This window comes from Carcharodon carcharias, chromosome 18 (assembly GCF_017639515.1).
Source record: "Carcharodon carcharias isolate sCarCar2 chromosome 18, sCarCar2.pri, whole genome shotgun sequence".
Classification (NCBI taxonomy): Eukaryota; Metazoa; Chordata; class Chondrichthyes; order Lamniformes; family Lamnidae; genus Carcharodon; species Carcharodon carcharias.
Genome location: NC_054484.1, coordinates 9247196 through 9268715, shown reverse-complemented (window position 1 = coordinate 9268715; position 21520 = coordinate 9247196). Strand labels below are relative to the sequence as shown.

The 21520-nt window shown below is 47.0% G+C and overlaps 1 protein-coding gene across 4 annotated transcripts in view; it reads right to left on the bottom strand.

The window, feature by feature from the left end:
- robo1 (roundabout, axon guidance receptor, homolog 1 (Drosophila)) overlaps positions 1-21520 on the bottom strand; it is a 439384-nt gene that overhangs the window by 43910 nt on the left and 373954 nt on the right. For 2 of the 4 annotated variants that reach the window (XM_041211417.1, XM_041211419.1), the window contains 4 exons: positions 21191-21394; positions 5883-5909; positions 4113-4155; positions 2494-2645 (listed from right to left, as the gene is read on the bottom strand). In XM_041211417.1, coding sequence (XP_041067351.1) covers positions 2494-2645; positions 4113-4155; positions 5883-5909; positions 21191-21394 — 426 coding nt within the window. The remainder of the gene's footprint in view (positions 1-2493; positions 2646-4112; positions 4156-5882; positions 5910-21190; positions 21395-21520) is intronic. The other 2 variants (XM_041211420.1, XM_041211421.1) reach the window with 1 other exon arrangement.

Here is a 21520-nt window from a genome sequence, read left to right as displayed (position 1 = left end):
CCGTTTCAGTCCATGTGGTATAGGTACGCCATAGTACTGTCAGGAAGGGAACTCCACTACCCTGAGGAACTCCTGCAGTGATGTTCCAGCTCTGAGATGATTGACCTCCTACAACCACAACCATCTTCTTTTGTGCTAGGTATAACTCCAACCAGCAGAGAGTTTTCCCTTGATTCCCGTTGACTAGGGTTCCTTGATGCCACACTCGGTCAAATGCTGCATTTGCATTCACTCTCACCTCACCTCGGGAGCTCAGCTCTTTCATCCATGTCTGGACCAAAGCTGTAATGAGGTCAGGAGCTGAGTGGCCCTGGTAGAACCCAAACTGAGCATCAGTGAGCAGGTTATTGCTAAACAAATGGCGCTTGATAGCACTGTTGATGACCCCTTCCATCACTTTACTGATGATCGAGAGTAGACTGATGGGGCAGTAATTGGCTGGGTTGGATTTGTCCTGCTTTTTGTGTTCAGGACATAACTGGGCAATTTTTCACATAGCTGGGTAGATGCCAGTGTTGTAGCTGTGCTGGAACAGCTTGGCTAGGGGTGCAGCAAGTTCTGGAGCACAAGTCTTCAGTACTATTGCCGGCATATCGTTAGGGCCCTTTGCAGTATTCAGTGCGTTCTGCCATTTCTAGATATCACATGGAGTGAATTGAATTGGCTGAAGGTTGGCATCCATGACGCTGGGAACCTCCGGAGGAGACCAAGATGGATCATCCACTCGACACTTCTAGGTGATGATTGTTGCAAATGCTACAGCCTTATCTTTTGCACTGATGTGCTGGGCTCCTCCATCATTGAGGATGGGGATATTTGTGGAGCCTTCTCCGCCTGTGAGTTGTTTAATTATTCACCACCATTCATGACTGGATGCAGAGGAACTGCAGGTCTTAGATCTGATCCGTCAGTTGTGGGATTGCTTGGCTCTATCACATGCTGCTTATGCTGTTCAGCACACAAGTAATCCTGGATTGTAGCTTCACCAGGATGACACCTCATTTTTAGGTATGCCTGTTGTTGCTCCTGGCATGCCCTCCTGCACTCTTCATTGAACCAGGGTTGATTCCCCAGCTGGATGGTAATGGTAGGGTGGGGGATATGTTGGGCCATCAGGTTACAGGTTGTAATTCTATACACTTCTGCTAAAAATGATGGCCAACAGCACCTCACGGTTGCCCAGTTTTGAGTTGTAGATCTGGTTGAAATCTATCCCATTTAACATTGTGGTAGAGCCTCACAACATCATGAATGCTTGGCTGAGCTCCAAGACTCACAAATACATTAGCTCAGCCGGGTCTATGTGGACAAACTGACCACAAGAATGCAAGAAACGGGAGCAGGGGTAGACCATATGGCCCATCAATCCTCCTCTGCCATTCAATATAAACATGGCTGATCTTGAGATTCAACTCCAATTTCCTGCCTGCTCCTCATATCCCTTGATTCCCTGAGAGACCAAAAATCTGTCTATCGCAGCCTTAAATGTATTCAACAATGGAACATCCACAACCCCCTGGGTCAGAGAATTCCTAAGATTTGCAACCCCTTGAGTGAAGTAATTTTTCCTCATCTGAGTCCTAAATGATCGGCCTCTTATCCTGAGACTGTCTCCCCGTGTTTTAGATTCCCAGAGCAATGGAAGTGGAATGTTTACTTTGCTTCATTAACATATATATGATAAGTTACAATAAGCTACCCTTCTGCCATCGCTCTTGTCAATGCCTGTATATTTATTTGGTGAAGATTAAGAGATGTGAAATGGGCAGAACATCTGGGCAGAATTTTACGACAGTGGGATTTTACGTTCCCGCTGTCATCAGTGGGGTTCATAATGTCCCACCTCATTTTATGGCCCCATCCCCACCGAAACAGGGCTGTAAAATTCTGCCCTCTGCAGGTGATATTATAATGGCCTTGCCCGATTGACACTTTTATAGGGTTGTAAGAACAGACGTTCTTCAAAGCGATTGCTAAATGGGCGTTCTTTTCATGAACATTTCAAAACTTGCCACTGTTATTCTATGGTTCATGGGTTCTGACATAGTGCTTACTGGGTGAATGGGCATAGAGGCAGCACGGGGGCCACGGGTAAGACCTTTTACACTTAATTTTCAGAAGGTTCCCAAACCCTAACTATGGTTCATGACTCCTCTGGGAGGCAGTGAACCACGAGCTCCAGAGGAAGCCTCCGTGTAAATTGCGGTCAGCGGGAGATGCCTATCCCTGGGCCAGCCAGGCTGGGACTGCAGGGTGTGGGTACACCAGCCACACCGTTATCCCACACCAACAAATACTGAGGGTGCCTGGGGGTGGTGGGGTGGGGGGTGGGGGGGTGGTGGGGGGAAGTGCGGGTGTCCCAGAATCAGGTCCGGCCTGCCATAATTTCCAATGGTTCTGGAGTCAACCTGATTCGGTGAAGATCCGGGCCTATTATGTCCCAAGCACATTTGCGGCTTTTAGAATAGGCCGTCAGGCTTGAATGAGACCCACCTGGCCTGCTGTAAGTTGTAAGGTTACTATCGCTGTTGGCATTGGTTGAGGTGCAGCAGTTGATGCTACAGTCGTTGTGACTGGTTCCCGTGTTGGGCCAGGTGTCCGCTAACCAGGGCTGGTTTGAGTCGCCGATGTTCAGTAAACCTGGTCTGATAAAGGAAGAAGAGAAACAAAATAAAACATAGTAAAAGTTTTAGAAGTATGTGAACTTCCCCCTATTGGCTCCTGTTGTTCAAACATGTTCCCCCCCTGTGTTACTGAGCCGCACCCAACAGAGTTTAATATCCCACCTGAAAAATGTCCAGGGAAGGCCCCAGGTTCAATTCCTGCCTCCCCTCCTTCTCTCACCTCTCCATCTCTCCCCTGGTCTATGCTCAGTTACAATTTTCAGTCCGGGACCCAGTCTTTTTATCCATCATTTTAAAACCTTAAAACCCTCACCATTACAATTATCATCTTTGTTTTCAGCTCCCTCCATGTCCTTGCCCCCTCCCTATCTCTCCAGTCCCTACGACTCTCCATGATCTCTGCACTCCTCTGATTCTGGCTTCTTCTTGCACATTCCTAATTTCAGTTGCTCTATCAGTGGTGGCCGTGCCTTCAGCTACCTGGGCCACAAGCTCTGGAAATCCCTCTTTAAGCCTCCGCACCTCCCTCCTCTCTGATGCTCTTTGACCAAGCTTTTGGTCATCTGTTTCGATACCTCCTTCGGCGGCCCCGAGTCAGTAATGCTTTTCTTGATAAGGCTCCTTGGGTGGTTTTGTTACTTTAAAAGTGCCACGCAAATGTAATTTTGTGTTTCAGAGCAGAGGGGGGGTTAAAAATTCGGCCCAAGTTCCTGCTTCCAATGGGTATCGTGGGAGTCCTGCAGCCGAGGTGAAACTTCAGGTGAGAACTGGGGATCAGCTTGCTGCCAATGCTCTTTATATTTCAACATGCTTCCCACGCTCATGCTCAGAGTTCACATGCGGAATACTGGAGGGTGGGGTGAATCGGGGGGAGGCTATCATGTTGAACGGTAAGGAACGAAGGAATTCTCACTTCGACATTGCTGTCTGCAGTGTCACCATGGCCCAGGGCGCTTTTCAGCCAATGAAATACTTTGTAAGCGTAGTCACTGTTGTAACGTAAGAAACAGGACAGACAATTTTCACACACACACTCACACACGAGTGCTGGAGTCTGCGCAGGCGCTGAGGAAGCAATGGGAAGCCCCCCGAAGGCACAGAGCTGCCCCCCGGGAGCTGAAGAATTTTAATAACAAAAGTGAAGATATTAAAATCCCAGAAAACATTTCCGCACATGGGACTCACTCGCCTGAACGTTTAGATAATACAAGTTCTGTCAAAACATTGATCTCGGAAACCTCATCCCGCCCGTGGATGATGTTTCCTCAAAAATGCAAAGGCCGCCTGGCCCGATGCTCGCCTGCGGTCACTGAGCGCTATCTTATGCCCAATCAGGTCAGGCGCATGCCTGCCCGAGGGATGTAAAATTCTGCCCATAGACACACACACACACTCACACACTGGGGGGCTCTGACAGCCGCATTGAGATCAGCTGACCCACCCTGGACCTTCGCCCTTGACTAAACAATAACCAAACAATTATCTTACCTTGCTCCACTGCTGACGCTTTCACCTCCTCTCTGATAGGCCACTGTAATCAAAAATAAATGCTTCTTGTTACATCATGTGATGGGTGAATCAAGATGCAGTAGCATGACCCTCATCCCTGTAAATCCTGATGGTTTCATTCAGGATGATCTCTTGGAACACCTTTCAGGAAATGTTTCTCTCTTGCCTCATGATGCTTTTTCCCAGAACACAACAGCAATTGTCCAAAGAGAGAAAAGGATGGTCACTCTGTAACCCCAGCCCCCTAATATCAGCACATCCACACAAAGTTTACTTGGTCAAAAGCTGGGAATCCTGCAGCGAGTAACTCACCTCCTGACTCCCCAAAGCCTGTCCACCATCTACAAGGCACAAGTCAGGAGCGTGATGGAAACTAAGATCAAAGCAAAAAACTGTGGATGCTGGAAATCCAAAACAAAGATAAAAATACCTGGAAAAACTCAGCAGGTCTGACAGCATCAAGATGCTGAGTTTTTCCAGGTATTTCTATTTTTGTTTTTGTGGTGTGATGGAAACTCCCCACTAGCCTGGGTGAGTGCAGCTCCGACATCATTCAACATCATCCAGGACAAAGCAGCCCCGCTTGATCAGCACCACATCCATCACCTTCAACATTCACTCCCTTCACCACCAACGCAGAGGCAGCAGCGTGTACCACCTGCAAGATGCACTGCAGCAACTCACCAAGTCTCCTCCGACAGCACCTTCCAAACCCACGACCACTATCACCTAGAAGGACAAGGGCAGCAGATAGCAGGGAACACCACCACCTGGAAGTTCCCCTCCAAGCCACTCACCATCCTGACTTGGAAATATGTCAGCCGTTCCTTCACTGTCACTGGGTCAAAATCCTGGGACTCCCTCCCTAACAGCACTGTGGGTGTACCTACACCACATGGACTGCAGCGGCTCAAGAAGGCAGCTCACCACCACCTTCTCAAGGGCAATTAGGGATGGGCAATAAATGCTGGACTAGAAGTTATTTAAAAACCCAATGCCAGGACCAGTGTTCTCAATATCAGCACCGTCCATAAAAAGTCAGAGTCTCCATCAAAATATGAACACATGGATCAGCCTTCATGTCATGTGGTAAAACCTCTTAAAAAAAAGTCCAGTCAGGACTGGAAAGCATACTCTCTGGATCAGGAAAAAGGAACCAAACCCTGGTCAAATCTCTTTGTTGCTGTAAACAGCCTGGGACCCCACCCCCTTCCCAGTCCAAAATGCTCAATACTACATTGCGGAGTAGTAAGGGAGCTGGTAGAAAGGGACCAGAAGAGATAGACAGAGATTAGAGTAGGTTCATGGAGAAAGAGCAGAGAGTGGAATGAATTGGAGAGGTCTTTCAGAAACCTGCCACAGGGGTGATGGGCTGAATGGCCTCTTTCTGTGCTATATGACTCTATAAGGAGCCCATTCAGCCCCAGGAGACTGCTCCGCCATCCAATCAGATCATGGCTGCTCTGTACTTGAACCCCATGTGCCCACCTTGGCTCCAGGGTGGTGGGAAGGGAGGTCTAGGGCTTGACAATGAACTGAGGATCCCGCCAATATTTTCACGAATAACCCGAAATAAAAAAGGCATTGCGTTGTCCAAACCGAAACAGGGTGAAATGGTGCGTTAAACCGTTTAAAAACCCAACCAGAGTCTGAGGGAGAAAGGTTTACAGGAATGTAAGGTGGCAAATCATAATTGCAAGTTAAAGCATGCGCATGCAGGAACATATTAAAAGGAACAGGAATATTTACCTGTCGGTGTGAATGTGAAAGAGGGGACTGAAAGAAAGAAGCAAAAGAGAAATTATCAGACTGCAGGAAGCCAGGAGAGTAGATTTATAAATTCTGTCAGACATGGGCACAGGCAGGTTAAACTCATCCATCTGGGAACCTCCTTCAACTCCTCTGCCCACCTATCCTCTTTCCCAAGTATTGGGATCTTCAATTGTTTCCTTCTCTGTTTAGATATCAGCACCTGCTTATGGAGAACCCAACAAACACCTCAATCCCAGCTGCAGATTCAATAATTCCAAGTGTGTCAGGAGTCAGCTATTCAGTTACCGCTGAGTTAAGAGAGCAAGTTTACGGTGTGGAAAGGCTGACAGCAGTGCAAGGACCTCAAAGCTGAATTAAATATTCTTCAACCAATACCAGCGTTTTCTCCCTCACAACACTACCATTCCCAGAAGACCATCCATCCTGACAGAGTGAACAATATCAGTCCTAAATTCACTTTTCCCCAGTTTGAACCTTTCCTTCCATGTGTACAGACACATGGGAGGTTGGCCTGTTCAAATCTACCCACTGCCCTCAATGCCTGTGTCAGATCTTAGAAAGGAGATAGGCAAGAATCTACAATAAATCAGAGTCTGTGTTTACTGAATCCTCTATTAAATCAGGGCCTGTGTTTAATGAATCCTGTATTAAATCAGGGTCTGTATGTTACTGAATCCTCTATTAAATCAGGATCGGTATGTTACTGAATCCTCTATTAAATCAGGGTCTGTATGTTATTGAATCCTCTATTAATTCAGGGTCTGTGTTTACTGAATCCTCTATTAAATCAGGGTCTGTGTTTACTGAATCTTCTATTAAGTCAGGGTCTGTGTTTACTGAATCTTCTATTAAGTCAGGGTCTGTGTTTACTGAATCTTCTATTAAATCAGGGTCTGTGTTTACTGAATCTTCTATTAAGTCAGGGTCTGTGTTTACTGAATCTTCTATTAAGTCAGGGCCTGTGTTTACTGAATCCTCTATTAAATCAGGGTCTGTGTTTACTGAATGCTCTATTAAATCAGGGTCTGTGTTTACTGAATCCTCTATTAAATCAGGGTCTGTGTTTACTGAATCCTCTATTAAATCAGGGTCTGTGTTTACTGAATCCTCTATTAAATCAGGGTCTGTGTTTACTGAATCCTCTATTAAATCAGGGTCTGTGTTTACTGAATCTTCTATTAAGTCAGGGCCTGTGTTTACTGAATCCTCTATTAAATCAGGGTCTGTGTTTACTGAATCCTCTATTAAATCAGGGTCTGTGTTTACTGAATCCTCTATTAAATCAGGGTCTGTGTTTACTGAATCCTCTATTAAATCAGGGCCTGTGTTTACTGAATCCTCTATTAAATCAGGGTCTGTGTTTACTGAATCCTCTATGAAATCAGGGTCTGTGTTTACTGAATCCTCTATGAAATCAGGGTCTGTGTTTACTGAATCCTCTATGAAATCAGGGTCTGTGTTTACTGAATCCTCTATGAAATCAGGGTCTGTGTTTACTGAATCCTCTCTAAGTTAAAGGATGTAGACCAGGATTTTCCGGTCCCACTGGTGTTGGGTGTCAGGGTGAGCAGGGTGGGACAACATGGCCTGAAGGCCAAAAATCAATGTTACGCCATCGTGAAACCCGTTTGTGATTGTCCGCTCCGCCCGTCAATAGCGGCACCATACTTCCCGCTGCCACGCGTCAGGAACATAATTTCAATACTTTTGCATCTCATTTTCAGCCCTGCTCATGGAATGACCTCCCCCGGCTGGTCAGTGTGACTGCACTGCACGCTGACGTGTTTCACAACTGTACATAAGCGATGGGCAGCTGGCGAGCTGCACTCCGCTCGGGACTGCCAGGTTCGTTTGCCTACCTTGCTTCAGGCAGCAGTCGTGGTCATCAACGCCAGGATTCACAGGCAGCACTACGTCACTTTTAGGGGAGATCAAGGGCAGGTCTCTACCTATCAGACCAGCCGTGTGTGGGTGGATTTTCAATGGCTGCAGGGCTAGGGCTTGCTTGGGGAAGGAGGAGAAGTGGCCTCAGGCTGCAGGGCGAGGGCTGTGCTGGGGACAGGGGTATCCCCGGGTGTGTGTGTTGTATGGGGGCACTTGTTGACCTGTGCAAGTGGCCTCAAGAGGGTGAGGGCTGAGGAGGCAGAGTCCAGAGGAGATGAGGTCAGATGGACGTGTGAGGGTGTGTGTGTGTGAGTTTAGAGCGTTGAGATGGTTACCTTGCCCTGGCAGAACAGATGAGATCATTCATCCATTTTCGGTACTGGAAGGCCGACCTCCTGTGTGCAGCAGTGGCACTGACCACCGCCTCCCCAAGCCCGAGTGGTGAGGCTGATGGGCCGCCTGTGGCCAGAGCCGGAGGGGTGGGGGGTGTGGTAGACAGGACATCGCGGTGGACCTCCACGGAGTCCACAATGCACCCCAGGGGTGTGTCACTTAATCGGGGAGCTGCACTCTTGTGCCATGTCTTCAGAGCTGGGCTACAAGCATTGAGAGGTGTGGGAATGTGGGGCCCTCTGAGAGGAAGCCGGTGGTGGGGGGGGGGGGGGTTGGGTGGTGAGGGGGAGCTAACGGCGTGGTGGGTAAATGGAAGGCTGCCCGCCGGCGAGGTGGCGTGTTTCCCGCAGCTGTGTAATTAATTAGGCGGGAATGGGATGATGCGGCACAAAGAAACGCCATTTGCGGCCGGCGGGTGAAAAGTTTTTTCCCGCCGATTGCCGCACTTTGTGCGAATCTGGGTCGATTCCACCCAGAGGTTTCCCATTATCCTGGAGGTAAATAAAATAAGGAGAATTCACTTAAGAGTTGACCAGGACAGGAAGAGAGAAAGAGGGGGACTACAGAATAGAAAGACGAGAAGATAAAGAGGTCAGAGAGATGCAGATTCTACTGACGCTACTCGTCCATGTGGATATCCCATATACAGCACAATTACCTCTATCACTGAAAAGGGAAACTTTTCTTTTTACTCATTTATGGGATGTGGGTGTCACTGGCTGGGCCAGCATTTTATGCCTATCAATAATTGCCCTTGAGAAGGTGGTGGTGAGCTGCCTTCTTGAACCGCTGCAGCCCCTGTGGTGTAGGTACACCCACAGTGCTGTTAGGGAGGGAGTTCCAGGATTTTGACCCAGTGACAGTGAAGGAATGGCGATATATTTCCAAGTCAGGATGGTGAGTGACTTGGAGAGGAACTTCCAGGTGGTGGCGTTACCATCTATCTGCTGCCCTTGTCCTTCTAGATGGTAATGGCCGTGGGTTTGGAAGGTGCTGTCGAAGGAGCCTAGGTGTTTTACTACACAGTGCATCTTGTAGATGGTACACACTGCTGCTACTGTGTGTCTGTGGTAGAGGGGTAAATGTTTGTGGATGTGGTGCCAATCAAGCAGGCTGTTTTGACCTGGATGGTGTCAAACTTCTTGAGTGTTGTTGGAGCTGCACTCATCCAGGCAAGTGGAGAGTATTCCATCATATTCCTGACTTGTGCCTTCTAGGTGGTGGACAGGTTTTGGGGATCAGGAGGTGGGTTACTCAGCTTCTGACCTGATCTTGTAGCCACAGTATTTATATAACTGGTCCAGTTGAGTTTCTGGTAACCCCCCGGATGTTGATAGTGGGGGATTCAGTGATGGTAATGCTATTGAATGTCAAGGGATGATGGTTAGATTTTTTCTTGTTGGAGATGGTCATTGCCTGACACTTGTGTGTCATGAATGTTACTTGCCACTTGTCAGCCCAAGCCTGGATATTGTCCCGGTCTTGCTGCATTTGGACATGGACTGCTTCAATATCTGAGGAGTTGCGAACGGTGCTGAACATTGTGCAATCATCAGCGAATATCCCCACTTCTGACCTTATGATGAAAGGAAGGTCATTGATGAAGCAGCTGAAGATGGTTGGGCCTAGGACACTACCCTGAGGAACTCCTGCAGTGATGTCCTGGAGCTGAGGTGACTGACCTCCAACAACTGCAACCATCTTCCTTTGTGCTAGGTATGACTCCAACCAGCGGAGAGTTTTCCCTCTGATTCCCATTGGCTCCAGTTTCGTTAGGACTCCTTGATGCCACACTCAGTCAAATGCTGCCTTGATGTCAAGAGCAGTCACTTTCACCTTGTTGAAGCTTTTCATCTTGTACTCATCAGGACAAATGTAAGAATTCCAAACGTCAAATGATCGCAACAATTTATACTACAGGAGAAAAAGGTGTTTTCTGGTAGGCAAGTCGACTATGATTGGCCGAGGCGTTGCCATGGAGAAAGCAACAAAGAATGATAGGCTGCCCGAGCTCCTGGGTAATTTTTAAAAGTGCAAGGCTTGAACATATTCCCTTTGTTTGCAGAGAATGTGTCCCTGTGCGTTGCTTCTAGCAAATGTAAATGAGCCACATTACGACCTCAACTGATTGGTTGTCAGCGTAGCTATTAGCACACTCAGGATTGTGCAGCAAGTGCTGCCCAATCATTTGAATCGCTTCCAACAGTAGACATTTTGTTTTGGGTTTTGTAAGCATCGGCTGGATGAGTATGGTCTGTACTCTGCCTAATGCAAACAACTGAAAGAACGTGCTGTTTGATTCAAACAGCCACGAGCCAGGACACATGGCCTATGTAACTGGCATCACACTGGCACTGAAATTCATACACGACATTGCTCAATTGTGTTGATAGTGGATAATACCTCTCATGTAGCCACTGCATTGTAGCAGCTTGCCTGCACTAACAGCTACACTAACAACCAATTTAAGATCATCAGTTGAGCATGTAACATGACTCATTTAAGCTGGCTAGAAGCAACATTAATTCATATGCAGGGACCCGTTCCCAGCAAACAAATAGAATATGTTCAAGCCTCTGCCTTTTTTGAATTATCTGGGAGCTTGGGATGCCTATAGTTAGCTGTTGCCTTCTCCATGACAATACCTTGGCCAATCAAAGTCAACTTACCAACCAATCAGCACCCTTTTCTCCTGTAGTTTAAATTGTAGTGATTGTTTGAAATTTGGCATCCTCGCATTTGTCCTGATGAGTGCAAGATCAAAAGCTTCAACAACATGTCTCTCTTTTCAATGATCATCAAATTCTGTACTAATGAGCAAATCACCTTTCTAACATGATGCAACATATTATTGAGGCAGAGCAAGGCACCACCGAAATCTCTCAGTGAAGGTTGAGATGCTGTCAATACCTCAAGATTGTGCGAGTGAGATGAGGCCATTCAACCCATTCAAACCAGCCTTTCCACACATTTTGTGCTAAATGTTGCACCAAGTTACTGCTACTTGAACCCAGCCCTTCCACACACTCGCTGACATCTGCCCTCTTAAACCCAAAGCGTTCAGGAATCTTGACCCATCTCTTTCCGCGCGGACCCACCCACCCATACTGCTCCTAATGCCCATCTTATGCCATCTGTTATACCATGTCACTGCTCTATAAAAACCAGCCCTTAGCTTCTTGGCCATCTGTTTCATTCAGGGCTCTCCAATCCCCCAGCTTTCTGCATTGTCTTCAATGGCCAAAAGCCCAGTTCGATTCTTATTAACTGAACTGCAACACCACATTCCTCATTAACCAGTAACTTTCGTTCCCTTTCCTTTGAGTCCCTTTTGGATGCATGACAGGCATTTGTCAAAGGACACAAGAGGTAACCATAGTTACAATATCTCAGGAAGAAATAAAACAGGATGTTTGTGCTAAAGGAGTTTAGAAAAAGGAAGAGAGAGAAGATCCAGCTCGGATGTGAGACAAAGAGGTTGAGTGTGCAAGGACTGCAGTTGTTTAAAGAGTTAACTTGGGACAAAGGATTGGTGGTTTGATGGGATTGCGAAAGGAGTTTTATAAAGACAGGTGTAGGGGACTAGCGAGGATCCAGGCTAACAGCATACACACACCTGAGAACACTACAAAACCACATACACTCTCCCGCCTTCTGAAGATGGGTGTGGTCAGATTATTCACACAGGTAGGGTTCAAGCTAAACAAACAGGTCATTCTTTCCTCATCATCTTCGAAACTGGAGGTGCTCAAGCGAGTACTTATTCTGCATCCTGAGATATGAAGGTGGGAGTCAAGATTCTATTTAACCACAGGAAGATTCACAGTCAAGGCCAATGGCGGCATTTTATAGCCCCTCCTGCTGGCGGGATCTTCCGGTCCTGTCAAAGTCAATGGACTTTTGAAAAGCTTGTCACGTTTTCTGGCTCTGGCCCTGCCCCTGGTGCAACCAAGCCATAAAATATCGCCCAAGTCTGCACTCACGCTCACACACACACATACATATACACTCTCACACACATATATACACTCTCACACATACATATACACTCTCACACACACATATACACTCTCACACATACATATACACTCTCACACACACTCATACATATACACTCTCACACATACATATACACTCTCACACAGACATATACACTCTCACACACATATACACTCTCACACATACATATACACTCTCACATACACTCATACATATACACTCCCACACATACATATACACTCTCACACATACATATACACTCACACACACTCATACATATACACTCTCACACATACATATACACTCTCACACACACTCATACATATACACTCTCACACATACACATACACTCTCACACATACATATACATTCACACACACTCATACATATACACTCTCACACACACATATACACTCTCACACATACATATACACTCTCACACATACATATACACTCTCACACACTCATACATATACACTCTCACACATACACATACACTCTCACACATACATATACACTCACACACACTCATACATATACACTCTCACACACACATATACACTCTCACACATACATATACACTCTCACACACACTCATACATATACACTCTCACACATACATATACACTCTCATACACACTCATACATATACACTCTCACACATACATATACACTCTCGCACACACTCATACATATACACTTTCACACACTCTCACACATACATATACACTCACACACACTCATACATATACACTCTCACACATACACATACACTCACACACACTCATACACTCTCATACATACATATACACTCTCACACATACATATACACCCTCACACATACATATACACTCTCGCACACGCTCATACATATACACTCTCACACATACATATACACTCTCACACATACATATACACTCTCATACATACATATACACTCTCACACATACATATACACTCTCGCACACACACATACATATACACTCTCACACATACATATACACTCTCACACACTCTCATACACAGAGTCTCACACACACATACATATACACTCTCACACACACTCATACACAGGATCTCACACACATACATATACACTCTCACACACACTCATACACAGAGTCTCACACACAAACATACACTCTCGCACACACTCATACAGAGTCTCACACACACATACATATACATTCTCACACACACTCATACACAGAGTCTCAAACACACTCATACATATACTCACACTCACACATATATACACACACATACTCACTCTTACACAGAGTCATATAAACACACATACACACAGGCACATACACTCACACACATATACACACACACATACTCACTCATACACACAGTCACACATACACACATACTCACTCATACACACAGTCAAACATACACACACACTCACTCACACACACTCACTCACACATATATACTCACACACATACTCACTAATGCATACAGTGACACACTCATACAGATACATACACATGTAAACACACACATATATACATGTAAACATAGTCAAATGCACAAATATGCACACTTTTATGCACAGATGCACATATACACACACACATATACTTATACACATGTATATAGATGACACACACTCACACCTGATCTCACATATAAATATACAAATATACATGCACACTGAGGCACATACAAACACAAATATATATATACACACAATCACATTTATGTGTATGTGTGTATATATATATATAATATATAAATATGCATATACATGCACATGCACACACACACACACATGCAAATGCACATGCACTGTCTCAAACATACACCCGCATACACATATACATACAATCACATACGCTCAAAAACATATCCACACACACTTACGCACTTGGATGTTCACACGCATATATAAATACTCACAATTAAACACACACACATGTACACACCCACATACTCATCACATGAACATACACACTCTCACACATGTACACACACTTGTGGCTGACAACAGGAAAGGATAGGAAGATTAGGGCAATCAATGGGTAGCTAACAGATGGCGTAAGTGAAGGTGATGGTTTTAGTCTGGGGGGGCTTTGACACCAGTTTTGGCAAAGTTAGAAGCTTTTCCTCCAGAAGGGGTGAGACTAGAAGAGGAAGAGAGCTTTGTGAACAATTAAAATTTAATAAATTGGGAGATGAGGAGTCACTTAAATCAGGAAGTAGGGAGGAAGAGGGACATTAAATAAAAACCATCGGAAAAAGCTGAGGTAAATATAAAATAAAAAAACAAATTCAGGAGAAGGGATTAGAATTAAATAGACGAAGAATGATAAAGTAAATGAATCACAGTGCTCAGAATGTGGGAAATGAACAGGGTATGGGACAGGGATTAGGAACATTTATGTCACACAGGAAAATATGGATTAAATAGCACTAAAGAAAACTCAGAGACAAAATCAGACAGGGTTGCAAAAGAAACAAGCTGGGGTGAAGGTTTGCCTGGGCATGTTTGCTGGTCTCAAACTTGGCACAGTTTAAGTGATTCTGATGAATAAACCGAGAGATGTATGTCAAAGTTTGCTGACAACACCAAGTTAGGTAGCAGAGTAAATGCTACAGAAGCAAGCGGAACACTGTCAGAGTGCGGAAAGCTTCTGTAGATAGAGTTCAATGTGGGGACAGTGGGAGGCCATGCACTTTGGAGCCAAGAAACTCAGATCAAAACATTTTTGAAGTAGTGAGAAGCTCGGAATTGTTAAAGGGCAGGGGGATTTAGGAGTCCAAGCACAGAAATCACTCAAAACCTACTGGACATGTAAAAAGGATTTTTTTTTTAAAGTAATGGAACGTTGACCTTGCCTCAAGAAGGCTGCAAGGCCAGGAAAGGAAGTGGGGTCATAGCAAGAGTGGAGGGGACTGGTGACATGGGGGGAGTGGTATGGTGGGCAGGGTTGGGGGGGGTGGGGGGTGGGAATGGGGGTTGCTGGGAGTTTGAGGGCATGGGGGGTGTGGGCGAATAGGTGGTATGTGGGGAAATGGGGGGGGATCAGTGTGGGAGCTGGATGGAGGGGCGTGGGGTATAGGTGAATAGGGGTGTGCACGGGTGTGGGATAAATTAAGGGTGCGGGGGGGAATGAGAATTATGGGGTGAGTTAGGGGTGTGGGGGGGAGTGGAGAATATGGGCGAACTGGGGGCGTGGAGGGAATGGGGATATGGTATGAAGTGGGGATGTGAGGATGTGGGGGGTATGGGGTAAATTGAGGGTGTGAGGGCAGTGGGGAGTATGGGGTGAATTGGGGTGTGGGGAGCGGGGGTTATGGGTTCAATTAGGGGGATGGGGTGAGTGGGGGTTATGGGGTGAATTAGGGGGGTGGGGTGAGTGGGGGTTATGGGGTGAATTAGGGGGATGGGGTGAGTGGGGGTTATGGGGTGAATTAGGGGGATGGGGTGAATGGGGGGTATGAGGTGAATTAGGGGGATGGGGTGAGTGGGGGCTATGGGGTGAATTAGGGGGGTGGGGTGAGTTGGGGTATGGGGTGATTTTGGGATGTGGGATGTGTTGGGGGTATGGGGTGATTTTGGGGTGAGGGGTGCATTTGGAGTGTGTGGGGTGAATTAGGGGGATGGGGTGAGTGGGGGGTATGGTGTGATTTTGGGGTGAGGGGTGCATTTGGAGTGTGTGGGGTGAATTGGAACATGGGGATGTTGGTGTTGAAGGAATGTGTGAAGGGCGGGACTGACTGCCCCCCTGACTCGCTGCTCACTTTCCAGCAAGAGGCCCTTTCACTGGCATTGGGCGGCTAACCAACTTATCCAAGAATACCAACCCCTGTTTCCAAACAATTCTAAAATGCTTATCCTTGTCTCTGAATCCTCAAATCCCCGTATGTTCTTGCCTCTCCCTATCATCTCCTCCAGCCCCACTGCTCTCCAAGATCACTGAACTCCTCCAATTCTGGGCTCTTGTGCGTTTTAATCATTCGGTCATTGGCGATTGTACCTTCAGCTGCCTGGGCCCCAAACGCTGGAATTCCCTCCCCTAAACCTGTCTGCCTCACTCCCCTCCTTTAAGCCTCTCCATAAAACCTGCTACTTTGACCAAGCTTTTGACCATCTGCCCTCATACCTCCTTACTTGGCTTGGTGTCAAGTCTTGTTTCAAAACGCTCCCGGAACATGCTAGAACATAAGTGCCTCGGGACATTTTATTACCAGAATGTTGCGATCGGTGTAATATGCCTTTAAGGGATATCGAACATCACTCGAAGGTCAGAGTGTCATGCGGTCCAATCTTAGTTTCACTTTTGTTTCTGAGCAGAGCGCGCATACACAGCTCTGCTGCTGATGTCTTTAAGCTTTCTACTGATGTATAAATGTTCCTACGTGCCTAGTCTAAATAAATGAACTCACAACATGTTTAAACAATCCCTTACGAGCGATTGGTGCCTTTGTATCATTATAAAAACATGACATGATGCTCAGCAGTGGTCAAACAGCATAGCAGCAAGAGTAAGTACAGGTACGAGGTGCTGAACAGCCTTAGATCATGCTACATGACATGAGACGACCCTCCACATTCTGTTCAGACTGCAATGAAGCTGCAGCGTTGGAGAGCACTGAAACTGCAGTGTAGGTGACTGTACAGAAAAGCTTTGAAAGTACAGCGCAAGAGATAGTGCTCAATCAAAGAGCTAGTGAGCAGACAGATCCCTGGTGCTGAGGTTGCAGCACGCGGCCTGTCAGTTCAGTGAGTGGGACAGAGTGTTGGGAGGACCAGCATGGGGTTAGCTCAGTTGGAAAAGGCGAGGGACCTGGGTGTGGGTCGGATTGACAGCAAGCGAGGAGGAGGAGTCAAACTAAAAAAAAAAGTCTTAAAAATCGGGCCGGAAAAGGTGGCATTTACTACGGGCAGAGCTTCAGAAATGCGCGTGCAAGCGAGTACAGCGGCTCTCACCCCAGGCACTATAGGAAGAAGGAAGGTCAAAAGGATATTGTTAAACGTCCACAAAATTCCCCGGTTTGAACAGCTCACATACTATCCGAATTCAGAATGTTTAAACAGCGCACAGAGCTATGGTTTCTTATTCCGGTGTGACTGAACCAGACAAGCAAGGGATGAAACTCTACCTAGCAATTGGGAATAAAGGTCCACATAGGCTGAACACGTCATGTTTGATCTGATTGTGGCCTCAACTCCACATTCCCGTGTACCCCCGATAACCTTTGCCACCCTTGTTAGTTAAGAATCTATCTACCGCTGCCTTGAAAATATTCATTGACCCAGCTCCATTGCAAACCTTACATTCTTGTTCAAAAAAGGTTGTAAGGATAAGTCCAGCAATTACAGGCCAGTCAGTTTAACTTCAGTGGTGGGGAAGCTTCTAGAAACAATTATTCTGGATAGAATTAGTAGTTACTTGGAAAAATGTGGGTTGATTAGGAAAAGCTAGTGTTCATTTCTAAAGGGGGAGTCGTGTTGAGCTAACTTGGAGTTTTTTTGATGTGGTGTACATGGACTTTGAAAAGGCGTTTGATACAGTGCCACACAACAGATTAGTGAGAAAAGTTATTGCTCTTGGAATAAAAGGGACAGTAGCAACTTGGATGCAAAATTGGCTGGAAAATAGGAAGCAGAGAGTAAGGGTGAGAGTAACGAGAGTTCAAGAAGGCAACTTGCCACCACATTCTTAAGGGCAACCAGGGACGGGTAATAAATACTGGCCCTGCCAGCGAAGCCCACATCGCATGAAAGAATGAAGTCTCCCAATGAGGAAGACCCCCTATGGGTAAATCTCCCTATGCGAAAGTCCCCCTACAAGGAAGTCTCCCCACAGGTAAGTCCCCCTACGGGTAGGTCTCCCTATAAGTAAGTCTCCCTACGAGGAAGTCTCCCTACGGGTAAGTCTCCCTACGGGTAAGTCCCCCTACGGGTAAGTCTCCCTATAAGTCTCCCTATGAGGAAGTCTCCCTACGGGTAAGTCTCCCTACGGGTAAGTCTTCCTACTAGGAAGTCTCCCTACGGGTAAGTCTCCCCACGGGTAAGTCTCCCTACGCTTAAGTCTCCCTACAGGTAAGTCTCCCTACAGGTAAGTCTCCCTACAGGGAAGTCCACCTACGGGTAAGTCTCCCAATGAGGAAGTCCCCCTACGGGTAAGTCTCCCTACGAGGAAGTCTCCCTATGGGTAAGTCTCCCTACGAAGAAGTCCCCTACAGGTAAGTCTCCATATGAGGAAATCTCCCTACGGGTAAGACTCCCTACGGGTAAGATCCCTACGGGTAAGATCCCTACGGGTAAGACTCCCTACGGGTAAGATCCCTACGGGTAAGACTCCCTGTGGGTACTTCTCCCTATGGTTAAGTCTCCCTAAGGGTAAGTCTCCCTAAGGGTAAGTCCCCCTATGGGTAAGTCTCCCTATGGGGAAGTCTCCCTATGGGGAAGTCTCCCTATAGGTAAGTCCCCCTATGGGTAAGTCTCCCTATGGGTAAGTCCCCCTATGGGTAAGACCCCTATGGGTAAGTCTCCCTATGAGGAAGTCTCCCTACGGGTAAGTCTTCCTACGGGTAAGTCTCCCTATGGGTAAGTCTCCCTACGGGTAAGTCTACCTACGGATAAGTCTTCCTATGGGGAAGTCTCCCTACGGGTAAGTCTCCCTATGAGGAAGTGTCCCTACGGGTAGGTCTCCCTATGGGTAAGTCTCCCTATGGGGAAGTCCCCCACCCACCTGGAAGGTGTCCACTCGCATATTTTGTCTTCTCTTCCTGAAGAATGTTTGGCTCTATTTGCACCAAAAGCAATCACAGGTACAAACTTGCTGAAATAGGCCATTCTCCATCTTCAACATTCACCCCTTCCCACTTTTCCCAGTACTGGTGCCAGTGTCCCATGAATCGAAACACATTTCTCCCACACCAATCTTTGATCCATACATTTCACTCTCCAATCTGGTTTACAGTGCACCAATTTTCCCACAGTTCAGATAGACATCCAGAAACATTTACCTTTAAGATTATGCTTTATAGTTTCACCTCCAGCTGCTCGTACTCCCTCAACAGAATCTCTTTCCTAGTTCTACCTATGTCATTGGTACCCACGTAGACCTTGACCACTGGATCACCGACACACCAAGGCTCCTTTAACTGCACTGTCCAAGCTCACGGAAACACCATCACCTGGAAGTTCCCCTCCAAGTCACTCATCTTCCTGACTTGGAAATATATCGGCCGTTCCTTCACTGTCACTGGGTCATAATCCTGGAACTCCCTCCCTAACAGCACTGTGGGTGTACCTACAGCACGTGGACTGCAGCGGTTAAATACAGATTAAGCTTCCTCTACACTGTCCCCATCAAACACTCCCAGGACAGGTACAGCACGGGGTTAGATACCGAGTAAGGCTCCCTCTACACTGTCCCCATCAAACACTCCCAGGGCAGGTACAGCACGGGGTTAGATACAGAGTAAAGCTCCCTCTACACTGTCCCCATCAAACACTCCCAGGACAGGTACAGCACGGGGTTAGATACAGAGTAAAGCTCCCTCTGCACTGTCCCCATCAAACACTCCCAGGACAGGTACAGCACGGGGTTAGATACAGAGTAAAGCTCCCTCTACACTGTCCCCATCAAACACTCCCAGGACAGGTACAGCACGGGGTTAGATACAGAGTAAAGCTCCCTCTACACTGTCCCCATCAAACACTCCCAGGACAGGTACAGCACGGGGTTAGATACAGAGTAAAGCTCCCTCTACACTGTCCCCATCAAACACTCCCAGGACAGGTACAGCACGGGGTTAGATACAGAGTAAAGCTCCCTCTACACCGTCCCCATCAAACACTCCCAGGCAGGTATAGCACGGGGTTAGATACAGAGTAAATCTCCCTCTACACTGTCCCCATCAAACACTCCCAGGGCAGGTACAGCACGGGGTTAGATACAGAGTAAAGCTCCCTCTACACTGTCGCCATCAAACACTCCCAGGACAGGTACAGCACAGGGTTAGATACAGAGTAAAGCTCCCTCTACACTGTCCCCATCAAACACTCCCAGGACAGGTACAGCACGGGGTTAGATACAGAGTAAAGCTCCCTCTACACTGTCCCCATCAAACACTCCCAGGACAGGTACAGCACGGGGTTAGATACAGAGTAAAGCTCCCTCTACACTGTCCCCATCAAACACGCCCAGGACAGGTACAGTATGGGGTTAGATACAGAGTCAAGCTCCCTCTACACTGTCCCCATCAAACACTCCCAGGACAGGTACAGCACGGGGTTAGATACAGAGTAAAGTTCCCTCTACACTGTCCCCATCAAACACTCTCAGGACAGGTACAGCACGGGGTTAAATAGAGTAAATCTCCCTCTACACTGTCCCCATCAAACACTCCCAGGACAGGTACAGCACGGGGTTAGATACAGAGTAAAGTTCCCTCTACACTGTCCCCATCAAACACTCTCAGGACAGGTACAGCACGGGGTTAAATAGAGTAAATCTCCCTCTACACTGTCCCCAACAAACACTCCCAGGACAGGTACAGCACGGGGTTAGATACAGAGTAAAGTCTCCCTCTACACTGTCCCCATCAAACACTCCCAGGACAGGTACAGCACGGGGTTAGATACAGAGTAAAGCTCCCTCTACACTGTCCCCATCAAACACTCCCAGGACAGGTACAGCACGGAGTTAGATACAGAGTAAAGCTCCCTCTACACTGTCCCCATCAAACACTCCCAGGACAGGTACAGCACAGGGTTAGATACAGAGTAAAGCCTCCCTCTACACTGTCTCCATCAAACACTCCCAGGACAGGTACAGCACGGGGTTAGATACAGAGTAAAGTCCCTCTACACTGTCCCCATCAAACACTCCCAGGACAGGTGCAGCACGGGGTTAGATACAGAGTAAAGCTCCCTCTACACTGTCCCATCAAACACTCCCAGGACAGGTACAGCATGGGGTTAGATACAGAGTAAAGCTCCCTCTACAATCAACTAAATACAGAAGATGACAGCACAACACCTTTTCTCATCCCAGCGTAGCTGCTGGTTAAGCCAGTGCGTTTCTTCCTGTGCCGATACAGCCAGATACTGAAGACCATCAGGATTATCCAGCAAGCTGCTCCGATTCCTGCGATGAACGCCGGCTGTTTTACTACGTCTGAAATCTGCTGTGACAGGCTGACCTGGTCTTCTGACTGCTCTGGACTCAGCCTCCCAAAGGAATCTGCAATAAGATATGACAGTGAGTTCAGGGAAGGCCTTCATTTCCCTTGTGAGAGCCAGTTGCTTTTTTTCACCATCTGATTTTCCAATGTCAACAGTCATGGTGCATTTGTGGGCACTGGCCACT